At 37.7% G+C, this 27,871-nt stretch overlaps 1 protein-coding gene across 4 annotated transcripts in view; it reads right to left on the bottom strand.

The window, feature by feature from the left end:
* DLGAP1 (DLG associated protein 1) overlaps positions 1 to 27,871 on the bottom strand; it is a 679,455-nt gene that overhangs the window by 232,206 nt on the left and 419,378 nt on the right. For 2 of the 4 annotated variants that reach the window (XM_030552824.1, XM_030552825.1), the window contains exon 4: positions 14,075 to 15,100. In XM_030552824.1, the coding sequence (XP_030408684.1) occupies positions 14,075 to 15,028 (954 nt within the window). In that variant the 5' untranslated portion in view covers positions 15,029 to 15,100. Of the gene's footprint in view, positions 1 to 6,678; positions 6,759 to 12,998; positions 13,072 to 14,074; positions 15,101 to 27,871 lie in introns of those variants that run through there. The other 2 variants (XM_030552827.1, XM_030552826.1) reach the window with 2 other exon arrangements.

Below are 27,871 nucleotides of genomic sequence, written 5' to 3'. Positions count from 1 at the left end.
TAAATTTAAATTAACGTTCAGTTGCTGACTCCCCATAACCAGGAACATGACAAGTCCTGAAGGCAGATAAGCCCTTTCAAATGTAACTGCAGCCAATGCAGGTCAAGCTTTATGGCATACAAACTCTGGCGATGTTGCTATAAAACTTAACTCAACAAAACACTGCACCAGATGAAGAAAAAAGTATTCCACAGACCCCAAATGATTATAATTAGCCACCCAAACTAGTTGTAAACCATCCTGGTGTAGTTTTTGGTTCCTTTATTTCTTTTCTTGTCACATCCAAGACCTCATCAAATCCTGAATCCTTTTTTCACAATATTTCCAAAATTCATTCCTTCCTCCCTCCCTACTGCCATAACAATATTTCATTCTTTGGTAACTTTATGCTGACAATTGCAGCTTTTTTCCTTTTGACTTCCTCCAGTTCATCCTCCTCCTTTGGTACTATTATTGTATTATTGCCTTATCATTGGAATTTCTGCACTGGCCCTCCTCCTCTTCTGTATTAAGCTTCTGTTTCTCTTCCGAAGTACACCATGGGTGCAAATCCTGGCCCTACTGAAGTCAACGGGAGTTTTGCTACTGATTTCAGTGAAGTCAAGATTTCACCCCATAAGTCTACTCTCGCCTATCTCTCTGCCAGAATGTCTTTTTACCACTCCTGACTGCCCCTTACTCCTCTGCACACTTCTTTCTTCATGCCTTCTTTTACACTCATCTATATCCTTGAAATAATTCCCACTTACTGCCCTGAAAACTCTAGTTCTATGAAGCTTTACAGTTCAAATGTCTACACAGCACACTGAGTTTGTTTTGTATTGTTTTGCACTCTACTGTACCTATCAATGCCTCAGGAATTTAAGCTCTCCAGAGAAGAGACATATTTTGGGTTGGGCCTAGTTCACCTATTAAACAATCCCATGTGTATTTACATTGCCATATGAAAAAACCCCCACACATTTAAATAAATCTCTCTTTCACCCCTCTCCTTCTGAGTAACTGGTGCAGGACTTGAGAGGAAGGTACTTTCAGCAGGAAGTACCAGATAAAGGGAAGGTGGGCACCTGGAGATCAGTAGTTAAGAAACCAAACAAGAACCGTTAATTAGGCCCAAATCCAGCTTTGGTTTCATATGAACACCCCAGGGACTGACTTAGAGCTGATGCCCTGAACATGATACATCTAACCCCAAATTTGGAGTTCCAGTTCATGCCCACTTCTTGTGTGTGTATATTTATATATGTACATATCTTTTGATATTGGCTTTGACTTTGGATCCACAGCCTAAGGGAGTATTTTACACTTTTTCGTTTTCACCAGTACACTTATGACACAGCTTAGATTCGTGCACCATTTGTAGGGCAAATAAAATAAAATGAATGCAGTTCGTACCCTCAGTATTTCTCAAATACACCTAGGACCATGCAAAATCACCCCTTCCCCCTACCTCCTGTGTTGGGAGTAAAGAGTTGCATTTCCAAATTGTTCATAAAGAATTTGACACAAGATTAGTAAAATCAGGGCTTGCTGACATTGTGAATGAAAAGCTGGGACACCTCACAGGAACTTTACAACATATAAGAAAAGCTCAAGAAAATAGATTTCTAGTCACCCTTAGGATAAAGATTATTTAAAGCTGTATGATGTACAGTACATCTGAATGCTCTGAGGGAACATTTACTTCATAGATCTCTTCCATTTAATTTCCATTCATTATGTTTGATTTTAGTATCTATGCTTATCTTGTTATACTAAATTAATTAAAAACAAATTATACTGCATTAAATTAAAAACCTATGTTAATGCAACATTAAGGCTGAGACTTTTAATTGGTCAAAAGTCTGGGAATTCAAAGTTACTACACATCATCCATATCTCAGCCAAGTTGTGCGCCTGTAGTTTTTGCAATACTCTATGTATAGTTGGATATAATGTTTTAGTATTTAGCTGTAATACAGATGAGATGTAGTTGCTGTGGGAATCAGAACTCTAACACAACAAATTAAGAAATTTGATGTCTTAGTGCATACAGTGCCTTTTGTCAAAGATTATCCCAGTGGTTTAGATACTACTGAACAAGTTTCCGAAGCTGGTTGCAATGGGTTTGCCACGTAAGCTCGTACTTACACACGCACATGTGTAATTCCATGCATGAATGGGGGTCCTGTCCAGCTTTGAAAATTTAGCTCTGTGTGTGTGCAAGTGAACACAATGCATCAGATCATCATTCAGAAGTCTAGGCTCTTCTAGCTCAGTGACACAGGCTTATTTAGTGAAAAACAAGAAAAAATCTTGTCAACATCCACTTTGCTGTTGCAGAGCTATTGAGATGTGAAGGTAAAGACAGAATTCAGAGGTCCAAAGGCACCAAAAAGACAACTGGTCGCTGCTGTCTGAACAATTCCAGAATGGGGGAACTTGCGGGTGTAAAAATAAGAAAGTAAAAAATTTCAAGTACCCATTACTACACTGAGGCTGGTAGGGGAAGTCCATATTTGACAAAGAAAATGGCAATATACATAAGTGCTGGAAGTAGGGGTGCTCAGGGTGCTGCTGCACCCCCTGGCTTGAAGTGGTTTCCCTCAGATACAGGGTTTGCAATTTCAATGGCTCTCATCACTCCCACTACACAAATTATTCCAGCACCCCTGACAATATGGCAAGGGGAAAAACTGAGCTAAACACAGAGTTATGTGATAACCTAGAATGCAACACCACAAAGAGAAGTCTAATTTCAATTCATAGCATTTGGGAAGTCAGGGTATGATACATATTGGTCAAGCTTCAGTGAACAGGGAACTACAAGGACAATTCCACAAAAATAACCATTCACTAAAAAGCGGTGGTGCTAGTTACAACTTTTTTTTTTGGCTTATATAGTTTGGTCAGCTTGCTTGCAGAAATCTGTTTAAGCCAATTTTCATTTTTGCTTTGCAGGTATCAATTTTCTAAGAAAATATTATAATATTATGCAGGTCCTGATTCACTACCACTTTACTCCAGTTTTATGATGGAGTAACTATCAATTTCAATCATGTTACACCACAGTGAAACTAATGAGGAGTCCTTGTTGCACCTTAGAGACTAACAAATTTATTTGGGCATAAGCTTTGGTGGACTAAAACCCACTTCATCAGATGGAGTGGCCCATTTCAAACAATTGACAAGAAGGTGTGAGTATCAGCAGAGGGAAATTACTTTTTGTAGTGACACAAAGATACAACCATATTTTCTCCAATCCCTGAGACAAACACCTACAGGATCTCTATCAAGTATTCTTAAAACTACAATGACCACCTGGTGAAGTGAAGAAACAGACTGACAGAACCAGAAGGGTACCCAGAAATCACCTACTACAGGACAGGCCCGACAAAAAAAGTAACAGAACGCCACTTGCCGCCACCTACAGCCCCCAACTAAAACCTCTCCAGCGCATCATCAAGGATCTACAACCTATCTTGAAGGACAAGCCCTCATTCTCATAGACCTTGGGAGACAAGCCAGTCCTCACTTACAGACAGCCCCCCAACCTGAAGCAAATACTCACCACCAACTACACACCACACAACAAAAACACTAACCCAGGAACCAATCCCTGCAACAAACCTCGTTGCCAACTCTGTCTGTATATCTATTCAAGGGACATAATCATAGGACCTTACCAGATAAGCCACACCATCAGGGGCTCATTCACCTGCACATCTACCAATGTGATATATGCCATCATGTGCCAGCAATGCCCCTCTGCCATGTACACTGGTCAAACTGGACAGTCTCTATGCAAAAGGATAAATGAACACAAATCAGACATCAGGAATTATAACATTAAAAAACCAGTAGGAGAGCACTTCAATCTCCCTGGTCACTCAATAACAGACTCAAAAGTGGCAATTCTTCAACAACAAAACTTCAAAAATAGACTCCAATGAGAACTGCAGAACTGGAATTAATTTGCAAACTGGACACCATCAAATTAGGCCTGAATAAAGCCTGGGAATGGCTGGGTCACTACAAAAAGTAATTTCCCTCTGCTGATAGTCACACCTTCTTGTCAACTCTTTGAAATGGGCAACCTTGATTGCATTGGCAGCAAAGAATCCTGTGGCACCTTATAAACTAACAGACGTTTTGGAGCATGAGCTTTCACTCATGCTCCAAAACGTCTGTTAGTCTATAAGGTGCCACAGGATTCTTTGCTGCTTTTACAGATCCAGACTAACAGGGCTACTCCTTTGATACTTGATTGCATTGGCCTCATTAGCACTACAAAAGTGATTTTCCTTCCCTTGGTATTCACCCATTCTTGTCAACTGTTGAGAATAGGCCACTTCCACCTTAACTAAATTGGCTCATTAGCATTGACCCCCCACTTGGTAAGGCAACTCCCATCTTTTCCTGTGCTGTGTATTTATACCTGCCTACTGTATTTTCCACTTCATGCATCTGATGAAGTGGGTTTTACCTCACGAAACCTTATGCCCCAAAAAATTTGCTAGTCTCTAAGGTGCCACAAGGACTCCTTATCATTTTTGCTGATACAGACTAACATGGCTACCACTCTGAAACCTATCAGGGTAAAACTGTATCACAGTGATGAATGAGAGCATTTGTACAGGGAAAAATGCTGATAAAGTAGTTGACATTTAATTTATTATTAGCTATGTCTTTATAACACCTTATATGAAAGGATCTCAAAGTGCTTCACAAACATTAATAAATTAAACCACACATCCCCCTTACATGCTAGGCATTATTATTATTCTCCCTTTGCTGATGGGTAAATTGAGGCACAGAGCATGTAGGTCAATATTTTCATACTTCATATAAAGTTACGTATCTAAATCAACACAGTACTTAAGCTCTAAAATAAGTGCCCTAATTTTCAGAGCTCATTTAGAGAGTCCTCATTATAGCTGATCTAGTATAGATTTACACGTTAAGTTTAGGCATCCAAATCTGATAATTTCGGTAGAAGCTATATAAGCACAGTCTTAAAAAATGAGTTTGTGTCAGAGTGGAAATAGAACTCAGGAGTCCAGCTGAATCTCAATCCTCTGTCCTACCTACTAGATAAAACTCCTACTATATATCAAATTCTTATTTTTAAAAGTCAACAACATTAGACATATTTCTTGTATTGCTACTTCTACATACCTTTTTAATATAAACAACAATTTACTAAAAGTATTTCAAATCAATGCTGGGTTTTGTTTTTCACTTATTGCCTCTACTTAGGGTCTTAAAGCAGAAAGCTTCTGTGGCTTAGGAGACTGATATCATCTGCTGTCACAGAAAAATGATTCAGATTCTGGGGAAAAAGAAATATATTGAATACTCAGTCCTTAGAGAACTAAAAATAAAATTGACTATATATAACCAAAAATAAAACAAACATTAATATTTCCAAGGGCCTTATTATTACATTCTCAGATACGGTGTCACATATTGCAGGGCTGTGCATCCAAAAGTACTGGGGAAATGTTGAGGATAAGTGGCTATGTGAGTTTTCAGATCATTTTTTCTGATTGGGAGGTTTGCTCAGCCCTGGCAACTTTTGATGGCCAGCATGTATCTTGCAAGGTCAAATACTATGCTGCACATAAGTATATGTAGATAGTGGCTGCTGCCTTTGAAGATACAGGGGAATAAGAGCTCTATACCTGAGAAAGTATCTTCACTTTTCTTTAATGTTTAAGGATATTGTAATATCCAATTGCCTCAACAATATATTTTTTTTCAGCATTGTGAATATTATACTACAGCCTAACTAAATTAAACCATTCTGCATCACATAGAGTATTTTTACTTCCAGAAGAGAGGGGGAGAAGGAGAGACAGAGAGAGAAAGAGAACAGTGGAAAATAAAAGCCAAATCCAAAGAACGTCCCCTCTTTAATTAAAATCTCATTTTTATTATCAAGCTGTTAAACAAAATAATATGGAGATTAGAGGCATTTTATTTTTCAAGTGGGCTTTAATAAATTTAAAGTGAGATCTTTCATAGTGATTTTTCATTCTTTACAGAACTAGTAAAGAAGAATGTGCTTTAATTAAACAAAAAAGTCTGATGAAATAGAAAACAAATATAAGGAAGAAAAAGAGCACCTAACAAAGGCCTCAGAACTGGGTCAGCTAATGAAACACATCACTTCCATTATGAGTAATCACGTAGAAATATAATGTTTCTTACAATTATGAAAAATAATATTGACTATGGTTTCTTTCTTTCTGCTCAAACATCAGCTATTAGATTTACTGTACATAAACAGACTATGCAAAACACAAACAGTCAATAGCCAATCCCTTCACTGGTTTCAGTTGCATTTGCTGTGCCATTTACATGCTCTGATCTTTAACTAAATTTACTTTGCTCTGAAAGAGACTAAATTTATCATTAGCAAGCTTGCAGTGACTGGTAAATTTATTTTCGTATTTTTTTTTGTGTAAAAAGTTGGATTTTTCTTATGTATATTTCTGGGTCCCCAAATAAACAAAAGACAGGTCACTAGTGGCATTCAAGTGCTAGATTATTCATCTCTAATTCACACATTGGATGAAATTTGAAATAAACTCCAGCATGTGAGGATAAAAATTTTATTCCTGGATTTTATTCAGGCTTTAAACAATAAAAAAAGAATATTTTCCTTTCTGTTGCCTAGAATGTTTATTAACTTACCTTATTAGATGAAATATCAAACAGACTGTCTTTTTTGCAAATTAAGTTCATTATTCATCTCAATTTTGATTTGGTTTACTGCAGCTAACAGCATTAAGCTTCTCCCTGTGCTTTGCCAATGCAATGTGGGTGACTGGAAGTAAACACAAGGGCTGGAGGGGAGTGGCTGGCCATCACTCAACAGTAGACTCATAACTTTAGCTTTCTATTAGTATGCAAATACTTAATGAAATGAAATCACACAACTAAGAACAATACTTAATGACTGCTCAGTGCAGATTTTGAAACCCATGCAATTTGGTTCTCTTAGCAGTTATCATGGCTATTTTGTATGTTAGAGAAAATTCAATTGCCCTCTTCCACTTTCTAGGTCTATTCTTGGCAATCATGAATACTGAATTCTTAGAACAACAAAAACGAATATCACAGCATCCTTTCAATGTGCATGTTTTAGGAGTCACTGAAATATGCAAAAAAGGAGGACTTAAGATATAATTAACACTACATGTTTTACTGATTTAAAAATAACCTTCAGCAGTTTTCAGAAAAGCAGATATATAAGCAGATATAGGAACTTAAGATATATAAGTTGTTTCCATTTAGAGAAAATCAAATATCTGCAATATTCTTGCCAATATTTGTTTCATCTTGTGGGATTTTAGCAATCAGGTTTTATTTTAAAATCAGTTCATCTGACTGAAATATGTGCATGCAGCTTTACATGGGGAAAAACTGGTATTAGGTTCCTAACAGCCAAGACCAACATGACTGAGTCAAACTGTTCTTAGCTTAGACCAGTCTGGCCGCATTAGGTAAAGCAGTTGTGGTGCTTTTTGATCTCTTCTTCAATCTTGGAACAAGAAGCTTAATTTAAAATAGTAGAAATATTCCTTACTCCCCACCCTGAAAAAAGAGAAGCATCACTTTCAACATTTATCTCCAAACTACTGTACATGTCTCCATTAGAAATGGGTCCACATTGTAGAGTTCAGACCAGATTTAGATCTGGATCCAAACTGTTCCTGAGGATGGGGTTGTCCAGAATAGGGTTTGGTTTGGGCCCATTATAGAAAGACCCAATCCACAAAATTCAGATTAGAACATCCTCAGTGTTCATGGTGACAGGACAGTATCAGGGTTCTGAGATGGGACCACATCTAGTCTGTCTTCTCTCTTAGTATCAACTGGAGTTGGAGTTGTTACCAGGCATCAACATTAATGTCTTAGATACAGTCTCCACAAACACGTCTCACAGCTTCTAAGGTACTTTATGATGGGATAACTCAAATGGCTGTATTTAATGGCCCCTTTATATTATATACTAACATCACACAGCTGAGAGGAGGCATAAATCCAAGTGATAGAATTTTATACAGAGTGGTAAACATGCTGTTGGAATGAAAGGATGTTCAAGCAAGACGGACAGTGGTACTAAAAGTCAAACTAGAACAATGTGCTGTGTATATGTGTACAGTCACCAACACTGAGAAGTAATGGAACTGTGAAGCAACTAGTGGATAGGAAACAACAATCTCAAGTACAAAGGCAGATAAAATTGCAGTCATGATCATTAAAGAGCAGACATTGTCATAGAAGATCTAGCTAGGTATTTACAGGGCCTGCATCAGTGGGGTACTGAGCAACTAAGATGGGACAGCTATGCCAAAGACCAGTCTTTAACTAATCGTATGAGAAAGTGGTGGTTGTGAAAGTGAAATATACAGTCATGTCATTCTTATCAATTGCAATAACTAAAGTGATGGAAAGTTATTGTAGGGTAAATTTAAAAAAAGGGTTGCAAGAGGAAGACAGGATTACTTAGAAATGTTCTGCTACATTTATGGTTTATTTTCATAGGAAAGATTTTTCACTGCACAGCAAAGCAAAGGTGCACAAGCAAAGGTGTCTTGGATGGATACAGAATTAGGCTGAAGACTATGTATGCCTAAGTAGAAGACCTGGTTGAATTATTCATTATGAATATATTTGTTGCAAATTTAGCACCCATTTGTGAATCATTTACAAACCCATCCCAATTCTACAGATCTGCTCATTATTCATAAGCATAAGTACTCCTGTTCTTTTTGCAGTTATGCTGCAGTTCATGAAACTTTTGGGATTCACAAGCATTTCATGAATACCTGGAGATCGTCCAAATACTTGAGAATAATATAATCCCATTATTATATTTGGTGTTTTATTTGAAAGTATATTTTTCTTCTCAATTATTTCACAAGCTTTATTAAGAAGACGTAGAAATCAGGATAAAATTATAATAGGATGCTTCGACTTCAGCTGTTTTGCAGAACTGATAAGAAAATTGCAGCTGTGAAGGATAGATTTACCATTCAGTGGAAGAAGGGAGTGGAGAATCAAGTCCTACATATGTAAGCTGCAGCAGAGAACAAATAGCATCTCCCTTAGATATGTATGCAAGACAAGGACACATTGAGTAAATTAATTTAGTAATCATTTCACCATGACAGAAATGCAAACAAAGTTCACATGAAAAACAAGTAGAGAATGATTGCAAATGCAAATGAATGTGCACAGATAAACCCAGCAAAACAGATTTTAAACAAATTACTATCCCAGAAGAATAAACAATTTACCAGGTGGTTTAATAGACTAAATGATCAAATAATATGATAGCTCACAATACAGATTAGCACCAGGAAGTTAAGCAATAAACTCAATTTAGCCTTATAAAGAAATGGGACCAGAGAAGCTACGGGATACCTACTGAACCATTTTACAAAGGAGGTGCCTGGTCCTAAGAAAAGAAAGCAGGATTTACTGAAGCAGAAGAGTTTCTTTACACTGAGTAGATTATGGACATTGTTGATGGCCTCCACCAGGGACTAAGCCATAAGAAAAAATAAGACATAGGCTCTGGAACAAATCAGGCTCTTCTTTACCTGATCCAAACTACAATAAACTAGCAAATATGCATCTCATACTCAAGCCTTTTGTATTACAAGTTTTACAGATTTTTTTCCATGTCGCTTATTCATGGGCTGCTGGAAAAAGCATGGTATGTTGATAGCTGCACAGGCTTCCTCACCTACTTGATATCTCACTTCCCACCCCACCCTGCCACTTTTCTATTGCTGAGTCTTCCTTGAAGTTCTACTTTTTCTGCTTCTCTGTGCCAAGAGTATAAAATTATTATTTATACTGCGGTAGTGCCTGGGGCCCCCAGCCAAGGCCCTCAGTGTGCAAGGCACAGTACAAACACATAAGAAAAAGTCTTTGCTCCAAAGAGCTTAGTGAACTCTAATTAAAGCCAGGAAATAATAGCTTGCTTTCCATATCCTGTGTATCTTGATGCAAATGATTACAGTGCGCCATGAAAAAACATGACTGACCCAAATAAAAAAAAATGGGGGAAAATATGAAAAATGATCTGTGCATTTTTTTCTCTCTTTACAGATAGGCGAAGGCTATGAAAACAATTGTGGACAATATCCAGCAGTAAATACATCGTTAGAGACTAACTTTGTAGTGTGGTAGTGCTGGTGCATGAATTACCATAAACCCATAAAATTAAGAATGGTAAAATATCTATGCCTTTAGACCGTTTTTTGGTCAGGGAAGTATTGTTTCCTATGTTACAAATTCTAGTGATATGTCTAGCTTAGAACATTCCAATGGACTGTCTACCATAAGCCTTGGGAAACTGTTCCACTACCTAACAAATCTCACTGTCAAGGCATAGGGAACTATCATGGATAAAATAAGAATGCTCCTTCCCATCGCCTGCTCTCCGCTGCTTGGATCATTCCTAGAGCTGAACCAAATCAGAGTATTTTCTTGAGGTAAGGAAAAGTTCAATACCAGATTGTACCCTATTCCCTTCCCTCCCACCAACACACACCTACTTCCCAGAGAAGAGATGGGACAGTTCTAATTTACCCTATGCCCACATAAAAGAATCATCTATTCTTTCCCAATGTCCACATTAATGAAAGCACCTGTGCATGGTCTCCATCCCCAGTTATGCTGCAGAAGCACAGAAGTATCACCCTAAGAATACTGTGAGATTTAAAGGAGCAGATGTAGCAGGACCTAAGAGTGAGAATCTGCCTTTCACTACTGTAGAAATGGTGGGATGGCAAGTTTCCCAGCCCCTATAATATTTCACTTAGGACTTTATCGGAGCAGGTCTACCAGAAACACCATCTCCATAGGAAGCAACTGAGACAGAAGGCAAGACACCATCCTCTTAGAACATCAGGTGAGAGGTGGTCTACCAGCCATCCTCCTAAAATAGCACAGGGGAACTCACAGCTACTTGTATAGAAAATAGAGTTGGGAAGGGGTTCTACTAGCTACTTCCACTTAGCTTTCCTACAGATATTGGAGAGAAGAAAGATTGTATTAAAGGAAAGAATGGGTCCTTGAGGAACATCCATAGGTTTTGGATAGCAAAGACCCTGAGGTTTGGAGTCTGCTCTGAATCCACACTCCAAATCTTCAGAGATTAAGCTATCTCTAATATGGAAAAATGCGAACTGAGGACTATACTGAAATGATCAAACTTAAGTTATTTATTTTACAGAGTGAGATTGCTATTGCTTGTTATTTCTACTTCTAAATAATGAGGTGTTCTGATACTACAGTACTAGAGGCCATAAAAACAGGCAGGCATGGGGTGAGGAGAAGGGCTGAGAGAACGATTTCACTCGTGACCTATGTCAGACTCAAGCCTGAAGCTTCACAGAAAAAAAATTCTTATTGAATATTCAGTAGAACAAAAAAATCACGTATCCATTGTGTTCAGACATTTATATCACAAGGACAGTTTGCATAAATAAAACACTAGCCTCATCCAAGGATCATGTAGTTCACTTGCTGGGTCATCAATAGTAACTGAAATTATATGTGAGTTGAAAAGAGCATCTAGTAATCTGGTTAACGAGTTAAAAAAAGCAGCAAAGAAATACCACATTAGTCAAAGTCATTATCAGAGTTGTCCAACACTATCATGGCTTTGTAATTAACTAGTTTTATCTCAATTAATACATTTCAAATTGTCCTAACACAGGAAACCAGCTTACCTATGTTTCAACAGGAAACATAAAAAACAGTTGAAATATATCAACATTTAATTGACAGAAGGATACTGATTACTGCAATATAAATATTATAAATAGAAATAGAGTTTATAGGCCCCAATTAGGATTGGGGCCCCATTGTTCTAGGAGCAGTACAAACAAAGAAAATATTGTACATGCCATAAAGGCGATAAGTGATATGTGAAGGGGAAGGGAATGGGAAGCAGTTAAATATGCACAATTTTTTAACAACATGTACACTGCTATTTTTTAAAATTGTCAATAACAGTTTCAGTTGTCTCAGCCTGTCTCATACACTAGCAATTATTACCTCACTGATGTCTTATAATGCTAGCAATGTAAATTAGAGCTTGATTAAGATTTTCCTCTGCTTTTTAGCAAATTCCAAACACTGACATTTCACTGTTTTTTTTTCAAAGCAAGTATATAATAATAATTAAAAAAAATAACAATCTGGATATAAATAGAATGGCATGTGTATAAGAGAACATTCAGTCATTCTAATTCCATGCATTGTTGGACACATTTCCATGCAGATACAGATATTCTCCCTCTAATTCCACTTATAAGCCTATTCCTGTCAATTAAATATTATGTAACAGTCCCTATGGAAGTGCTTATTTGAAGCTGATGTTGGCATAGTTTTTCACTCTTTTCTATCCATCTGGTTACACACTGAATTGTCAGCTATTTTATCAATACCTGCCTGGAAACTGAATGAGTAAACAAAAACATCAACAACAAAAAACTTCAAATCCAAAATAACCAAGACATTCAACTCCAAAATTAAAATTTCTTCTAGCTCCCAAAACTCAGATTGAAGAAAACTACTGTATCAAACCTTTAAAATTGTAACTCAGCCCTAAAGTCCCTCCCCACTCCATACGCACATTTATACACCCACCCTGAGAATACATACTTTCTGCATTTCCCCTTCCCCCATTGCTATAAATTAATGGAAAATATACACATTCTTTTTTTAAACATTGTGAACAGAGTTTCAAAGCCTAGTATTCTAAATGATTTTATATGCCATTTAACCTACAGAGCTCAATTTTAAAATGTGGGTGCCTTAATAGGACATCTGAATCCTGCCCTTTATCTGAGTAATGACCTGAGCAACAAAATGTGGCAACGGAATGTCCCAGAAAGGTAATCACGTTAGAAAAATGGGCTGCTGTATACATATAAACATGCAAGAGTTCCATTATTTTAAAGCAAAACAAAGTTCTCTTCTCAAACCTCTTTTTTCCTCATGGTCTTCTCTCTTCTCTGTGTAACGTTATTCCATTTTACACATACACTTAGATGTGCCATAACTGCTTCGTTTAAAACGCATAAAAGCTATCCACAGCTCAACTAAGAATGAAACAGTTTTAATATTTTCTGATCCATGTGTCTGCCACACACATTCACCGGCAGTGTGATAGCTCCAAGAGCAGACATCTGATTCTTGACATTTAAAGATACAATACTGGTGAAAAATAGTGACGCTTTATTAACTGCAAACAGCTTGTGAGGGAGTAGGTGATGTACTCTTAAAGTGTATAATCAGAACAAGCAATCATTACAGCCTTTCAATTTTATGTTTTTGAATCAATGCCATAAGAAAAAGAGAAATAGCCAGAGATACAAATCTGGACACTTCACAATAACTAATTCATCTTTTGTGGAAAAACAGATAGCAATTTTTTTTACTGGTGTATAAAGGATTAAGACATCTCAAAGTTTCCAAAGGGTCTCCAATTTTCATAATAAAACAAGAACTAATGAAGGCAAATCCTGAAATTACAGAAACCAAAGAATTTATATACTGGTAACCATCGGTGCTGGAACAAGGGTTGCTGGGGGTGCTGCAGCACCCCCAGGCTTGAAGTGGTTCCCATTATATACAGGGTTTTCAGTTAGGTACAATGGCTCTCAGCATCCTCACTAGAAAAATTGTTCCAGCACCTCTGCTGGTAACATCCTGTTGAGTGACATTGTAATGCTAAATACAAGCAAAGCAACCTCCAATTCCCTATGTCCCTGCTGTGACTGCCTTTTGAATCCAACCCCCCCTCCAAAGCTCTCATTCTTCCCACACATGCAAAAAAATAAAAACCAGCCTGTTGCCCACTGGAAAAGTTCATTTGAAACTTCACTTTTAGCAATAAAATGCAAATTTATTTTAAATTTTATCTGGATTACCCCTTTCCCTTTTCTACGTCCAATGATCTCTCAAAACATGATAGACGATGACCTCTGAAATATCAGAGTGAAAAAACATCTGCAAAAAGAACAATTCAGTAAACAGCAATCAGTACTACATACTATACCTGAAGGTATTGACAAGATCGCTCCTGTTGACATGCCTCTGACTTCACTAGTGTCTGATCCATATTAACTGAAGCTTTCTGGTAAACCTCACGGGCTCTGCTCACTGTCAATGTAGAGGACCAAGAGCTTTTCTTCATTAACTGGGCATCCAAATTCACGGGCAGGTTTGCACAAGTAGAGCATTTGACATCATTATTGCTTTTGGATGACTTCACAGTATGTTGACTTACAGTATTATAGGCTTCCATAAAGTACTGAGAAGTGGAACGATCGGGGCACCTTCCCATAGTCATAACTCCACTGGGACCATGATAAATGCAAACATCATTGTCCAAGTTATCATCTGAACTCCACCATCCTGGTGCATTGGATCTGGACTTGCCGTCTGACCTCCTTTCTTTACTCTTGCTACGCTTCCCATACCTCATAGTCTGAGTCTCCTCTGGGCTTGCTTTGCCACCATTGACACTTCCCTTTGATGGTCCTTCAAGAGAATGAGACTTTGTGAAGAGCTTTTGAACAGAGTGAACTAAGTGGCGGATCCTCCCTGGACTGTCACTGCGATGTTCCATGGCAGTCCGTTTGTATTGTAAGGTATGGTAGCCATCACGATTAAGAGGCAACTGCCTTTCAAACTGGTCCAAAAGATTGGCAGGAATGCGATTAGTTTTGTTAGCTGTTCCATGGGGAACAAGAGCACACTCGTCTTTAAGTTCATGGTGGGAACTGTAATGTCGCCGAGGAAATGTGCTGCTGGCAATTTGATCATTATAAGGTACCATGCATTCTGCCTGAAAAGAGTTCCTCTGAGTATAATAAGGATGATCTGCAGGGTGAGGGTCCACTGGATTTAACAAATATGGCTGCCTGTCTGGGTGATGTGGCAGACTGTCACATGGTGCGTCACAGGTAATCCCATGATGATGACTGCGGTTGCTGGATAATCCTTTCATTGTTGTTGTAAAGAGTATCCCGAAGTCATCTAATATGTATAGTTATGTTACAGATAGCTCTCAGAGAAAGGCCTAGAAGAATGGAAAACATCAGAAGATGTGAGATATTTAAGCCGCTGCAGTAACTGACATGCATATTTTTCATATAATTGCCTTTAATATAAAAAATCTTAAACATAAAATCCTTTCTCAGACCCATTTGTTAGACAGTTGGTCACCCCTTATGCATGGCCTTATATCATCACACAAAGGATAGCTCAACAAATTACAAAAAAAGTGAACTTGTTCTAAAAAGTAAAAACTAGACAAAGGAAGATTTTCTTCTGTAAAACCCGCCATTGCTAACTGACTAACAGCAGTAAAAATGCTGTATTGTACTCTCTAAGGCCCCAGTCTTACAAACACTTATGCATGTGTGCAAATCCTTATATGTATATTCAGTGGATCTCAAATTACTCACATGCATATTTTCAAGATCAGGCCTGAATTCATTAAACAAAATCATGCTCTTTCAGAACATTTTCTGAGTTACTTATGGCCCAATGCAAAGCATAGTGAAGTCAATGAGGGTCGCTCCACTGACATCACTGGATATGGGATCAGGCTCCAAGTGTACTTTCCATTCAGTTTATGTCTTGTCTACTTAGATTGTAAGCATCTTTTCTTTCTTATACTACACTAAGAATAACTCACATGTTTTATATTGCAGCATGAGACTATTTCTTTAGGGGAGAGAAGCAGGGTGGAAGACATGCATCTCAGCTGGATAGTCTGTGTCTTTGCAGAAGAGCAGAGAGAAGGTCAGGGTAACACAGAAAGACCCAGAAACTTCCAGAATATGGTGTGGTAATTACCATATATGGTTAGTAGCTGTTCTAGGGCTCTATATGATGTTTTCATTGTGGACAACTCGCCTGGCAGGTGATAGGTTTCAGAGGATGACTAGGTTGACTCAATCAGAGAGCAAGGTGGGTGTGTGGGAGGGGGAAGGTTACAGACAAAAGTTAAAAACAGCCCAGCAGACTCAGTTGATTGACACAGGACCAGGAGGAAAGTCTGTATGAGAACACTGTAAATGTAGGTAAAACACCGTAAATTTACTGCTTAATAGCTTGTGTTTAAAAGTTATTCATAGTACTCCAAATACTATTTACAAGGTGTTTGTGTGTGCATTAAATGTTTGTTTTTAGTAAAAGTAGGGTATGCGCTCTTTGAAATCAACTGGGAACTATTAACATTCATTTATCAGGAGTTTACATACAATAGCCCTGAGGTTTAATTCTGTGTAATGCTTTTTGAAAAGTCTTGAAAAGACAGAACCCTGGCCTGTGCTTGAGCAAGGCATAAAGCTGAGGTGCAGGAAGAAGGGGATGGTCATAGATTTATGAAGTATATTTTCTGAGCATTTCATCCTCTTCCCCGCCCCAGTATATAAGTGCAATATCAAATCAATAATAAAATAATAATAAAGGTTGCGGACTCCATGAAAACATACCCCAGCTGTAATTGTTTTACAGTACACACCTTTGGAACCATTACATACCTATTGACTTACTTCTACTCTTTAACAGAAATATTTTAGACTTAGAGTGGACTGGTATTTGGTGTTCAGACTTTAGTTCTTTGAAAATTTATGAGAATAAGTGTTTCAGTATCACTGCTCCCTCTAAAGTCAATGGGATTTGTACAACCAAATCTCTTACATTGCTTTTTCAAATCCAAAAGACTATGTTACTTGAGTGGATTGGAAATATTTGGCCTCAGAGTGACTTTCAAAGGTTACAGTACTATAACTCACAGCCAGATATATTCCTTTAGCTCAAGTGATTCAATAACTACAACCTTTCAATCTACATGTCCCCAGTTCATATCCCACCAGTGGCAAATTTAGCAGGCCAAAGGACCAGTTGAAGTAATGTTGCTGCAACATCTACACTGCTAATGTATGAATTGCTAATGTTGTAAAATAATTCATAGCAATGTCTAAGGAGCTGGTGTACAGAAGGGTGATGCAGCAGCACTGGGCATTTTTGGGGAGTTCTTCTTGTGCAGTCTCTTTGCAGCTTCTTTTAAGATAAGTGAACGGGAACTTTCTCACCTACACTATTGTTTCCATTGGGCTAATACTGCATTGTATTTCTTGGAACACTATTTCAATCTGAGTCTTTCTTGGGAATGTGGAAAGACTTGTGTAGCAACTGCAGTGGCAACTGTAAGATATTTTCATCAGGTAAATGTTTATGTTTTAATGACATCTACCGGAAAATCAACCACAAAGACAGCATTAAATTAGTCTTGATCTAGCAAAGCCTGTTTTGCATTAACCAGAACATATTTTATATTTTCCTCAATCTCTAGCAAGCTAAAAATGTTTCTCAATATGCTTCAGATCTGATGTGGATGTGCTGCATTTCACTCTTCCATACCACCTCTGTGCAATGCAGAAAATGTTCACTGTCCGGAGATCTTGAATGCTAAAAAGTTTTCAAAATATCACAGATGGCATTTGAAATACTCAAACAAGATGAGCTCACTGGTTTACTCAAATAGAGACATGACCTAAAATACTTTTAAAAGCACTAAAAGAGACTATATTCAGAGCTCAGGTCTTGTCAACTACACAGTACTGTACTTAAAGTATCTAGCAGTTATAAAGAGCACTTTACAGCTTTACCAACATGATCTATTAGGCTGTGGAACAGCCATGATTCCCAAGGCAAATGGTAGTTGCTCTATTACTTGAGTAATTTAAAATGCAACTTGACAAAGAATATACTGTCAAGAACAGTTCTACAAAATGGACCTGATGACCAAATAAGTCTCCCCCATTCTTTAATATCTATGAATAAAGGTTCACACTATAAATCTTGGCAAATGGGGGCTTCATCCATGTAATAATGTTGACAAAAATCCCTTCATGTCATATTGTGAGCCTTAAGATTACATAATTATTATTATTTTAGCGCTAACAAAATACAAGTTCACCACACAAGAAAATGATCACAACAATTCCACTCCCAAAGATCTTACAATCTAAAATATAGACCTAAAGGAGACAGGGTGGAGTAGAAAAATCCAGAATGGTGAGTGAACAACTTTTATTTTTTAGTTATTCATGTTGTTATGAATTTCCAATGTGTGGGTATTGTCAAAGTAGCAATTTCATGGAATCATAGAATATCAGGGTTGGAAGGTGCCTCAGGAGGTCATCTAGTCCAACCCCCTGCTGAAAGCAGGAGCAATCCCCAGACAGATTTTTGCCCCAAATCCCTAAATGGCCCCCTCAAGGATTGAACTCACAACCCTGGGTTTAGCAGGCCAATGCTCAAACCACTGAGCTATCCCTCCCTCCAACTGGTAGTGGATTCCTTAAAAAAAAAAAAAAAAGAGGAGAAATTTGAATGGGGAGGGGAGAAGAGTTTGAAGACTTGATAGGGAGGCCATTCCATGCATAAGGGGGCAGCATGGAAGAAGTCTTGGAGATGAGAGGGAAGGAAATGAATGGCATATTTAGGCTGGTGTCACTGGTGGGATGGAGTGGTTGTGGGAAGGAACAAGAGCACCATAAGAGGAAAGGTCTGATTTGTAGGCTGCAGCAGACCTGTGTGGGAACCAGAAGGCAAAGATGCTAGATGCGGTGTGCAAGGTGGAGGGCTTCAAAGAGATGGAAGATGTGGTTTGACTGATGGAAGAGAAGAATAATTTTACTAATGGACATTCTGCGGTCTTGGATGACCGGATCGTGGAGAGGCTTAGGGGAAAGTTAGAGTCCAGTTTTATATCCATATTAAGTCGGTGTTGTCAATGAATCATCCAGGAGAAAATGCGGGATAAACAGGAAAAAATGGACTGGACCAAGAGTGAGAGAGAAGATTTGAAAGTCACTGCCATGAAGAAGATAACCCTCTCCACTCACAAGTGTATGCAGGGTTACAGTGAAGAGGAGGTGGCTAAGAATAAGGCCTGGCAGGACCACTACAAAAAAGGTATCAGGGATGAAAAGAAACACCTAAAGCAGTGCTGAAGATCTCACAATGGCAGGAGAACCAGAAGAAGAAAAACAGGCTGCCATGGAGAAGGGAGTGATCAGCAGTATCTAAAGATATGGATACAGATGGAATAAAGGCCAGAAATGTGTTCTATATAATGTAAAGGCAGAGTCGAATTTTTTTTATTCTTAACTCGTAGGCTGTTATTCTATTATAGAGGTCCTTACATTGCATTGAGTGTTGTGAAAATGATAACGCTGAAAATATCTACCCAGAAATGAACACCATTCTTTTATTATAAATCAAATATCGAATTAACAAAGATATGTCCCACTGTACTTTAATTATTCTGCTACTATAGGAGGATCTAACAAAAACAGAAAAGAATCAGGCTAAGTTGGTGAGCTAATGTACATTGCATTGAATAAAGCATACTGGTGATATATTTTCCCTATTTACAGAGGTTTATAGTGCTTCTACTACATATTTAAAGGACTATCCTAATGAACAGTAAAAAGCACATTTGTTTTCATTACTATGTAAACTCCATTCAGAAAATACTTGAAACATTGACAATGATATTAAACAACTGCATCCCCTCATCTCATTTGGAAATGATTTAATATGATTATACATTATTTTACATAACAGAATTGGTTAAACCTATCAAGGAATTTTTCAGTGTCATTAATAACCAATGAGGAATCTGATCATATCACGAGTAGCTGAGATGAGGAAAATTGAGTTTGTGCTGTATTGTTATATCTTGGCCAAACCACAACTGTTTAATCAATCATAAAAAAAATAAAGGATACTTTCTGAAGATATTACAGATTTATAAACAATGGAAATAGCAGCTCTGTGACTAGAAAAACAAAAGACCACTCGATAGCATAGTGATGGATGACATAATAGAGAAATAAAACATTATCTTATAAGGCTGCAGAAGTCTAATCTTATTTAGAATCAGTATTATGTTTGCCACTGTTATTTTAAGTATGCCTTAGGAGAGGAGATAAAAACCTATTCATACTTATTTCTGACACAGTATGACCACACATATTACAGTACATAGTACATGTATCAGTTATATGTTGGTATGATGTAATGTGCTGGAACATTGTGCCCTAGATTATTCATATGCCACTAGCATGGTTTGGAATCAAACTGGCATACAAACCATCAGAACCTGTATTTGTATTAACTGATACATAAATCATCTATATTCTGTGTTTATTAATGTGCAATGCTTTCCAGAAACCTGTTTTAGATGTCTGTGGAAACCTCTCCCTTTTAAAAAGATTTAGTGATATGTAGAACAGCCTCTCCAGTTTTATCTGAGAAAATCACACAACTACATTACTTGTGTTTCATAAAAAAACATGAAGAAACTATGAGGTAGCAAAATTCTTTAGTTACAATCATGTGCAAATAATATTTATAGATAAGGCTGTGAGTCTGTCATGGAGATCATGGGTTCTGTGACTTTCTGGGATCTCCATGACATCTGCAGCAGTCAATGCAGATAAACCCAGGGCTGCCCAAGCAGCTGGGGCGGCCCCAGGGTGAGCCGCACTGGCTGCTGCTGGAGCCATTCGGGGGCACAGCTGCTCAGGGGGTCCCAGAGCCAGCAGCAGGGCCCCCGGAGTCCACCCCCCGCAGCAGAAAAAGTGCCCGGACCCCCCAGAGCACCAAAGATTTAGTCAGGGATATTTGTAGTAAAAGTCATGGACAGGTCAGGGGCTGTGAATTTTTGTTTATTGCCCACGACTTGTCCATGACTTTTACTAAAAATACCCATGACTAAATCGTAGCCTTATTTGTAGAGGGTAGGTAATGCAGCAGAGTAGAGCAGAAAATATAGAATGTAGAGTTAACATTTGTGTATTCTTATGTATTCAGAAATAGGTTATAGTTAGTATCTTACAAAGTATTGCATTACAGGTTAGATGTTTCTTTCACGTGGACAATATATTATATGTAGTAAATGCTGATTATTTTTCTAGTAATCTCAGAATTTGATTATGCAACAACATAAGATTCATAATGAGACAAACTCCATAACATACAGAAGTACAACTGATACTTGCAGAGATCATTTGAAGGAACCACCACCTAATTATATTTGTATATATATTGCATATTTTAAATATAGAAAAACTTCAAGGAATTGAGAATTTTATGAGCAACAAGTGAACATGAAAACTGTATAAGCAATATACAATACTGAGACCAAATAATTACTTTATATGCAACGTATGATCTCCTATTTAAGGGTAAAAGTCACCTAACCACATTACGTAATCCCTGCAGTACACGTCTGTTGAGAAAATGAGGGCCAGACTGCTCTGGAGGTTGCATTTTCTTTGTGCAGTGAACATAATTCTTTTGAAATATCATACAGTGAGTCACAGTCTGATTTTGAAATCTCAATTTCAGACTGGGTCAGACTAAAATTATGGCTCTGATTCAGGAAAGCACTTAAGCACCCTTCCTGTATTGGGATGCTGTCCTGAACTGGGACCTCTATGTCTAAAAACAGAATAGTCTTACCAAAGGTATTGTGTGTGGCTATTTGGAACATATGAACACATTTCCCCCCCTAAATATGCTTTTTAATGTTGTCATCTATAACAGTTCTCACATTTGATCCTATTGTATCCATCCTGGACAAATGGAGGAAATTCTCCTTATCTTCATACTAAATCCTGAGGATTTCATCCATATACTTAATGTGTGTCACCAGAAAGAATAGCTGTTAACAGAGAATACCAGGGATTGAAAATGCTGCCTCAAGAGTTGACACCCCTTACAAACACAGGAAAAATACATTTGGACTGAGAATCAAACTGCCATACACTTCTCAGTCATAACGCAGAGCATTGATCTCCCAGGTCTCGATATTTTACAACCAGTTATTCTGGGCTGGCCTTTCTATTGGCTTTAATAATGTCAGTGTTACATCACAATCAAGCAGGTATAAAAATAAATACAAGGATACGTATGTAAAAAGATGTGCCCGTGTACTTTGTTAAAGGTATCCCGAATTCAACAAAAAGAAAATAAGATGCCACATTAATTTTTCCAATCCTTTTTGACATATGTCCTGAAGTGAAATGTGTTTAGGGTAAACGTCTCAAAAGAATGCACAGATTTTGGTGCCATGCCAAGCAGTCAGACCAGCCAAATGACATTTAAATTATAATTACAGCTTTGAACAGCAGAAGAGAATCCTCAAGAGAAGGGTTCTGCTTTTTCCAACTTTATAGACAGATCAATAAATGGGAGAGACACTCAAAGAAAAGAATCACACTCTGGTTGATCTTTGAGGAGTGTATTGAAATTGGCATAGCATTGAAGAAAACCTCACAACAGAGAGAAACAACAGGATTATGTGATTAGAATGGATAGATTATAACAAAAACACTTTTTTTGTCCTTGTCTACTTTTCCTATCTGCATTATCGCACCCCAACATTTTTAAGTTCACAAATGACTGTGGTGAAGGGTGCCAGAAACTTTTATACCTTAGAACAATGATTCCCAAACTTCTGTACTAGTGACTCCTTTCACGTAGCAAGACAATGAGTGTGACTCCCCCGCTAATAAATTAAAAACACTTTTTAATATATTTAACACATATAAATGCTGGAGGCAAAGTGGGGCTTGGGGTGGATGCTGACAGCTCGCAACCGCCCATGTAATAACCTCACAACCCCTCGAGGTCCCAACCCCCCAGTTTGAAAACCACTGCCCTAGAATGTGATCTCAAATGACTCACTGCATTAGATACACCTAATGGAAACAGCTAAATGTACACTTGAGGGGTTCTACATGTTATATCCACATAGGAACCAGATTTTCACCAAAACGGGTGTTTGTGGTGAGACAGTATTGAAATCCAAGCTTACCATGTTATCTGTCTCTGGTAGTTTTCTGTCTTTATGGCTAATAATAAATTAATTCTTCTCTGAGTGTGTCACTAAGATTGTAGTCACTGCAAGAACTTTCTAACACATAATTAATCTGAGTCACATTCAAATACCATTACAAAGTCTGCAAAAGCTGCAACAGTGATACATCTACGCGACATTTTGACATATTGAGACTGAATTTTAATCATGTTAGCTGTGCAATTATTTGGATTGCATGCACAAATCTGGGAACTGCCTATAAAAATGGCAAACAGTGATAATTTTCACTCCCATTTACCTCATTCACACACATACACAATTGATCCTTAATGTGTTTCAAAGTCAGGTCCATTATGATAAATAATGATATACTATATAATTAGACTGCTCGTAGTCATGCATTTTCTGTGGTACTTCAGTACAGAATCTGTCTCTCAGAGTAGGATGCAGCATATTGTATGTAGAATTTCTGGTACTATAGGTCCTATCGCAGATTCATAATTGCCATTTTCTATTCTTGCCTCTGAGGAGGAAAATGACCCAGCTGCTTTTGATGCATTAAAATGTCTAGATGAGCAATATATTATGTTACGCACATTATTATTATATAATTGGAGAGTTTGTCTTGTTATGAATTCTTTACTATTGTTACATAATCAAATTCTTAAATGACTAGAAATGTGTATGTATATATACACAGAGAGAGAGGGAGAAGGAGAAGGATGTGTATTGTGTGTGTGTAGGAAAATATATGAAATTGTACTATTTGGGAAACACTATGTGAATATACATTTAAAGACTATACTGTAAAGGATATGTATAAGGAGATCAGTTTAAGGTTGCATATGAAGCTCTAATTCTATTTTCTGACTTTTGAATGCTACCTTAGCATTCTGTTAACAGTGTTTCATGAAAGTTCAAGAGGGATATTTGAGAAGAAAAGCAAAATACCATAATTTGGAACTATATGGTTATATACCCCTTGGCTGTCTTGTGTCATTTACCTCACTTCAAACCTAAGGATCTGCAAAGTATCTGTTTTGGTTGCAAATTCTAAAGATCTTTCACTTATTGTAGTGGCACACAGATTCTCTATTATTTCACAGTTAGACATCATAAAGGGAAAGGAGAATCTGGATCACTGCTGGTCTCATAGCATTTAAATGACTGGAACTGTTCAGGATCACACAGAGAAGGAACTTGTCTTGCATTTTCAGTAGAGGCAAGTCCCAGAATATACCCTGGACATCCCAACAACACGGACGGTCTTGTGAACAGGGAAGTACTGCCACAAGAAGTGCTACATTAAGAACTTACACGCAGAGATATGAAAGGACTCATTTTGTATAAATTATTCACTTATAAACTGCTGAAGGCTCATGTTTTCAATCAGAATGCGATGCTCAGCAGACAAAACCCACATACAATGCACGTAATGTACAACACTATTCTTGTAAAAGTCAGGTATTTTCATGTTGTCAAATCCTGGTCATTTTTTTTTTAAAAAGGTAACCTTTAATTTATATTATAAAAGCAGGATTTGATCTGAGTAATCCCTACACTACTCATCACTGATAAAAGGACAGCCATTTTGGTAATCGGTAATTATTTTACAACAGAATAATGAACACTGCTGATCAAAGCCTATGTGGGGACTTCCACTAACATTATCCACAGTTGCATCTGCAAGATTACTAATCCACTTTTTGCTCGCTAGTTTAATAGTCTGAGCCTCGTGAAACTCTGTAGCACTCCATTTTTGCAGCAAGAATTAGGGCTAAATTCTGACCTCAGATACTGACCACACTCCGTTAACTTGCGGGACAGGGGGAAGAGGCATTGTCCGTCTTGCTGAGAGAAAGGCAACAGTGATGGGGGAAGGGGAAGTGGAGGGGAAGAGGTCAGAAGCTGCTGCAAAAGGAGGTGTGGATACAGCGCAGCACTGCAGACTCATTGTCTGGGACTGGAAGGGCAGGGGGTTGGAAAGAAGCAAGCCTAGGCATGAGAAACCCTTTTTCCATGGAGCAGGTGAGTCAGCATGTGTTGGTAAGGGATTTTAAAAGGAGGTATTGCTGAAAGGAACAGAATGTGGGGAGGGGTTTGAGGCTCCTCTGAATGGTATGGCAGGGAGCCACCTGCCCTTCTGATTGCCCACCTTAACTCTCATACGAGGGTGGTGGTGGTAAGGTCCCAGCAATGGGCTGGCTGGGGCACCGGGATGGAAAAAAGTGAAGGGAGGAGAGGCTGGCGGAAGCGCCCCTGGGTATTATTGAATGAACATGTAGTTACTTGCACTGTACATTTTTATCTGCTGGGTAGTTCCAGACATCTAATAATAAAGTTCAGCCTGATTAAAGCTGTATCAAATGTCTCCTGTCCTCCTTTCAGTATAGCCAGACAATTATTTGTGTGGTTCTAAGAGAGTTACTGTATGCTATCCTGAAATCACAGTATTCACATTCATGTCAGGTGCCTGGCTTTTCTTAGTCCTACGTGCAGGGGTCCACACCATGCACAACACATACTATTAGGCCTAAGTTTTTATAGTGATGGGAGTTTGTGTGTATGTGACTTTATATGCTTTCAAATAGTGATATATTAAATTCAGAAATTCATTTTATTAAAATGGCTCTTATTTTTAGATTCAGATCTAAGAATATTATTTAAAAATCAAACTGAACATTGTTTTAAATAAAACACTTCTTCATTTTTTTCTCTCCCTCAGCTGAGAGCGCCAGGCTGTCTTAAACATAATAAAATATAGTTTTATGAGGCACTTTCCATTGCTCTTGCTTTCAGCATGGAGTGCTTGTAGGCCTTGAACTACTTAAACAGAAATATAGGATTCTTTGTTTCCTTTCACTATCTACTGCCAGTGACTCTTTACTTCTTACATAGTACACTTCTAAGTCCAAGCAACATTATATTCCATACAGCATGTCAATATCACATTCTGTAAGCTTTCCATTTGCCTCTTGTCCTGGACCAGGTTGTCAACTGCTGGAACTAATGGTGGAATAATACCAACAACCTCAATTCTGATGATGCTTTTCCTGAAGGTTTGCTGCCTACCCCTCCATTCCAAATAAAATATAATTGAGTGTCTAATGGAACAGCCTCACCAGGGCAACATAAGAACTTGGAAGGGCTTAGTGACATGACAAGAAAGATGAGACCATTGGCCTTAGTAGCTGGGAATTCCATATGCTGCCACCACAAGTCCATCAGAGTGTCACTGGACAACCAATTGTAAGGAATCATAAAAATACCCTGGAAAATATCATCAAGGGAACCCATTTCACAGTGAAGCTAGGTATTATGCAGCCTTGAGTATATTCAGAATTTTGCCAGCGTGGTTACCTTGCACTGTCATGGTCTGGGCTCTCCTGCTCCCTAAAGGCTAGCAAGGCATAAGGGTGCTGTGGAAGAAGTTCTATCCTTGGATCAGAAAACTATCCATGAAATTGCTCGTTACAGACTATGATATGGTGCTGATGAGTTTTTAGTTCTTGGGGAAAAATATTTGTAAGGTAGGACTCAGTGACAGTGTTGTGAATAACGTGTGAACGCTTTGGAGAAATTAGGGGGACCCTGAAGATTCCTCATAGAGCTCTGATTCGTACCAGTTATCTGGCCAGACCACATCTCTTCAATGGGACACCAAAGAAACCAAGCCAGAGGTACAGATGTGAGGAAGTTTCACTTATATTAAGGCCTAGCAACTGCTGCAGGAAATATGCTTGAGGAACTACCCTAAGGAACTTTTTGAACTACCTCATATATACCACCTTGGCAAAGACAGTTGATAAAATAAGAACAATATACCTTTGCTTAGCTCAAAACTGGAATTACTTTTTAGAATGCCCTCTTCAAAATCATCTTCTACAAACTCCTCATTCCAGAAGCAACAGGAGCCAAATAATGAATACTGAGTTCATCTCACTTTTATCTAAATCACAAGATCAGAAGGAGCTTGGATTTTTCCTGAGCTAATTTCCACACACTCTTTTATTAAAAAAAAATGTTAATATGGTGGACTCTTGAGATTATTTGACCCACATAAAAGGATTATCTGAAGGTACTGGTACTGGTAAATGTATCATGTTGTTTAAACAGACAATTAACAAAAAGAAATGTAAGGTCTCGTACAATTCATGAAAGGATTTCTAATTCACTTTACTGAACTGCCAAAACCTACTGTATTACTTTTTGTTGACACTGTACTGCTTGATTGGTTTGATCCATAATTTACAAATTTAATATATCTAACTATATTCCCAGATTAAAACAAAAACAAACAAAAATCCTGCAGCAAATTGGCACTAAAATTGAGTAAATATCAAATATAAGGGTAAAATAGAACAGCGATGCTATAATTATCACCAAAAGAAGCATTATAAATTCAAAAGAAATCCAAACATGTTAAGGTATGAAAATGCACAGTTAGGAACCATTTTAAAATTAATTTTAACTTAAACTAATTAATTGATTTACTTATAAATTCTTAGAAAATGCATTCAATGCTCAAACAGTAAGTGCTGTAATTTTAAGGAAGTTAATCTGTATTCATTTGTAAAGACCAAATCAACTCCACCTTAAATATGGAAGCACTTAATATATATATTTTAAATAAATATAATTTAAAGGTTTTTAAAAGCCTACAATCACAATTTTGGATTCTCTTTTGGCCATCAGCTTGACTGGGAAAATTGAAGATTTGGTTGAATACATCAAAATATTTCCACTAATATTTGTCCAAACAAAAATGTAATTTGCTTCAGCTATGATCATGGCCTTTTTGTGTTCATCTTTCATGAATATTTCAGTGACCTGAATGTGTATGCAAACTGTTAATTTTAAGACAGCAGCATAGAATACTCATGGAAAGCAAGTTTTAACTTCCGTAATCACAAAAAAACCCTGATTTTAAGAGTTATGCTC

The sequence above is a fragment of the Gopherus evgoodei genome, chromosome 2, assembly GCF_007399415.2.
Source record: "Gopherus evgoodei ecotype Sinaloan lineage chromosome 2, rGopEvg1_v1.p, whole genome shotgun sequence".
Lineage (NCBI taxonomy): Eukaryota > Metazoa > Chordata > Testudines > Testudinidae > Gopherus > Gopherus evgoodei.
The sequence above is the reverse complement of the archived record's forward strand: the minus strand, read 5'-3'. Positions and strand labels throughout refer to the sequence as shown.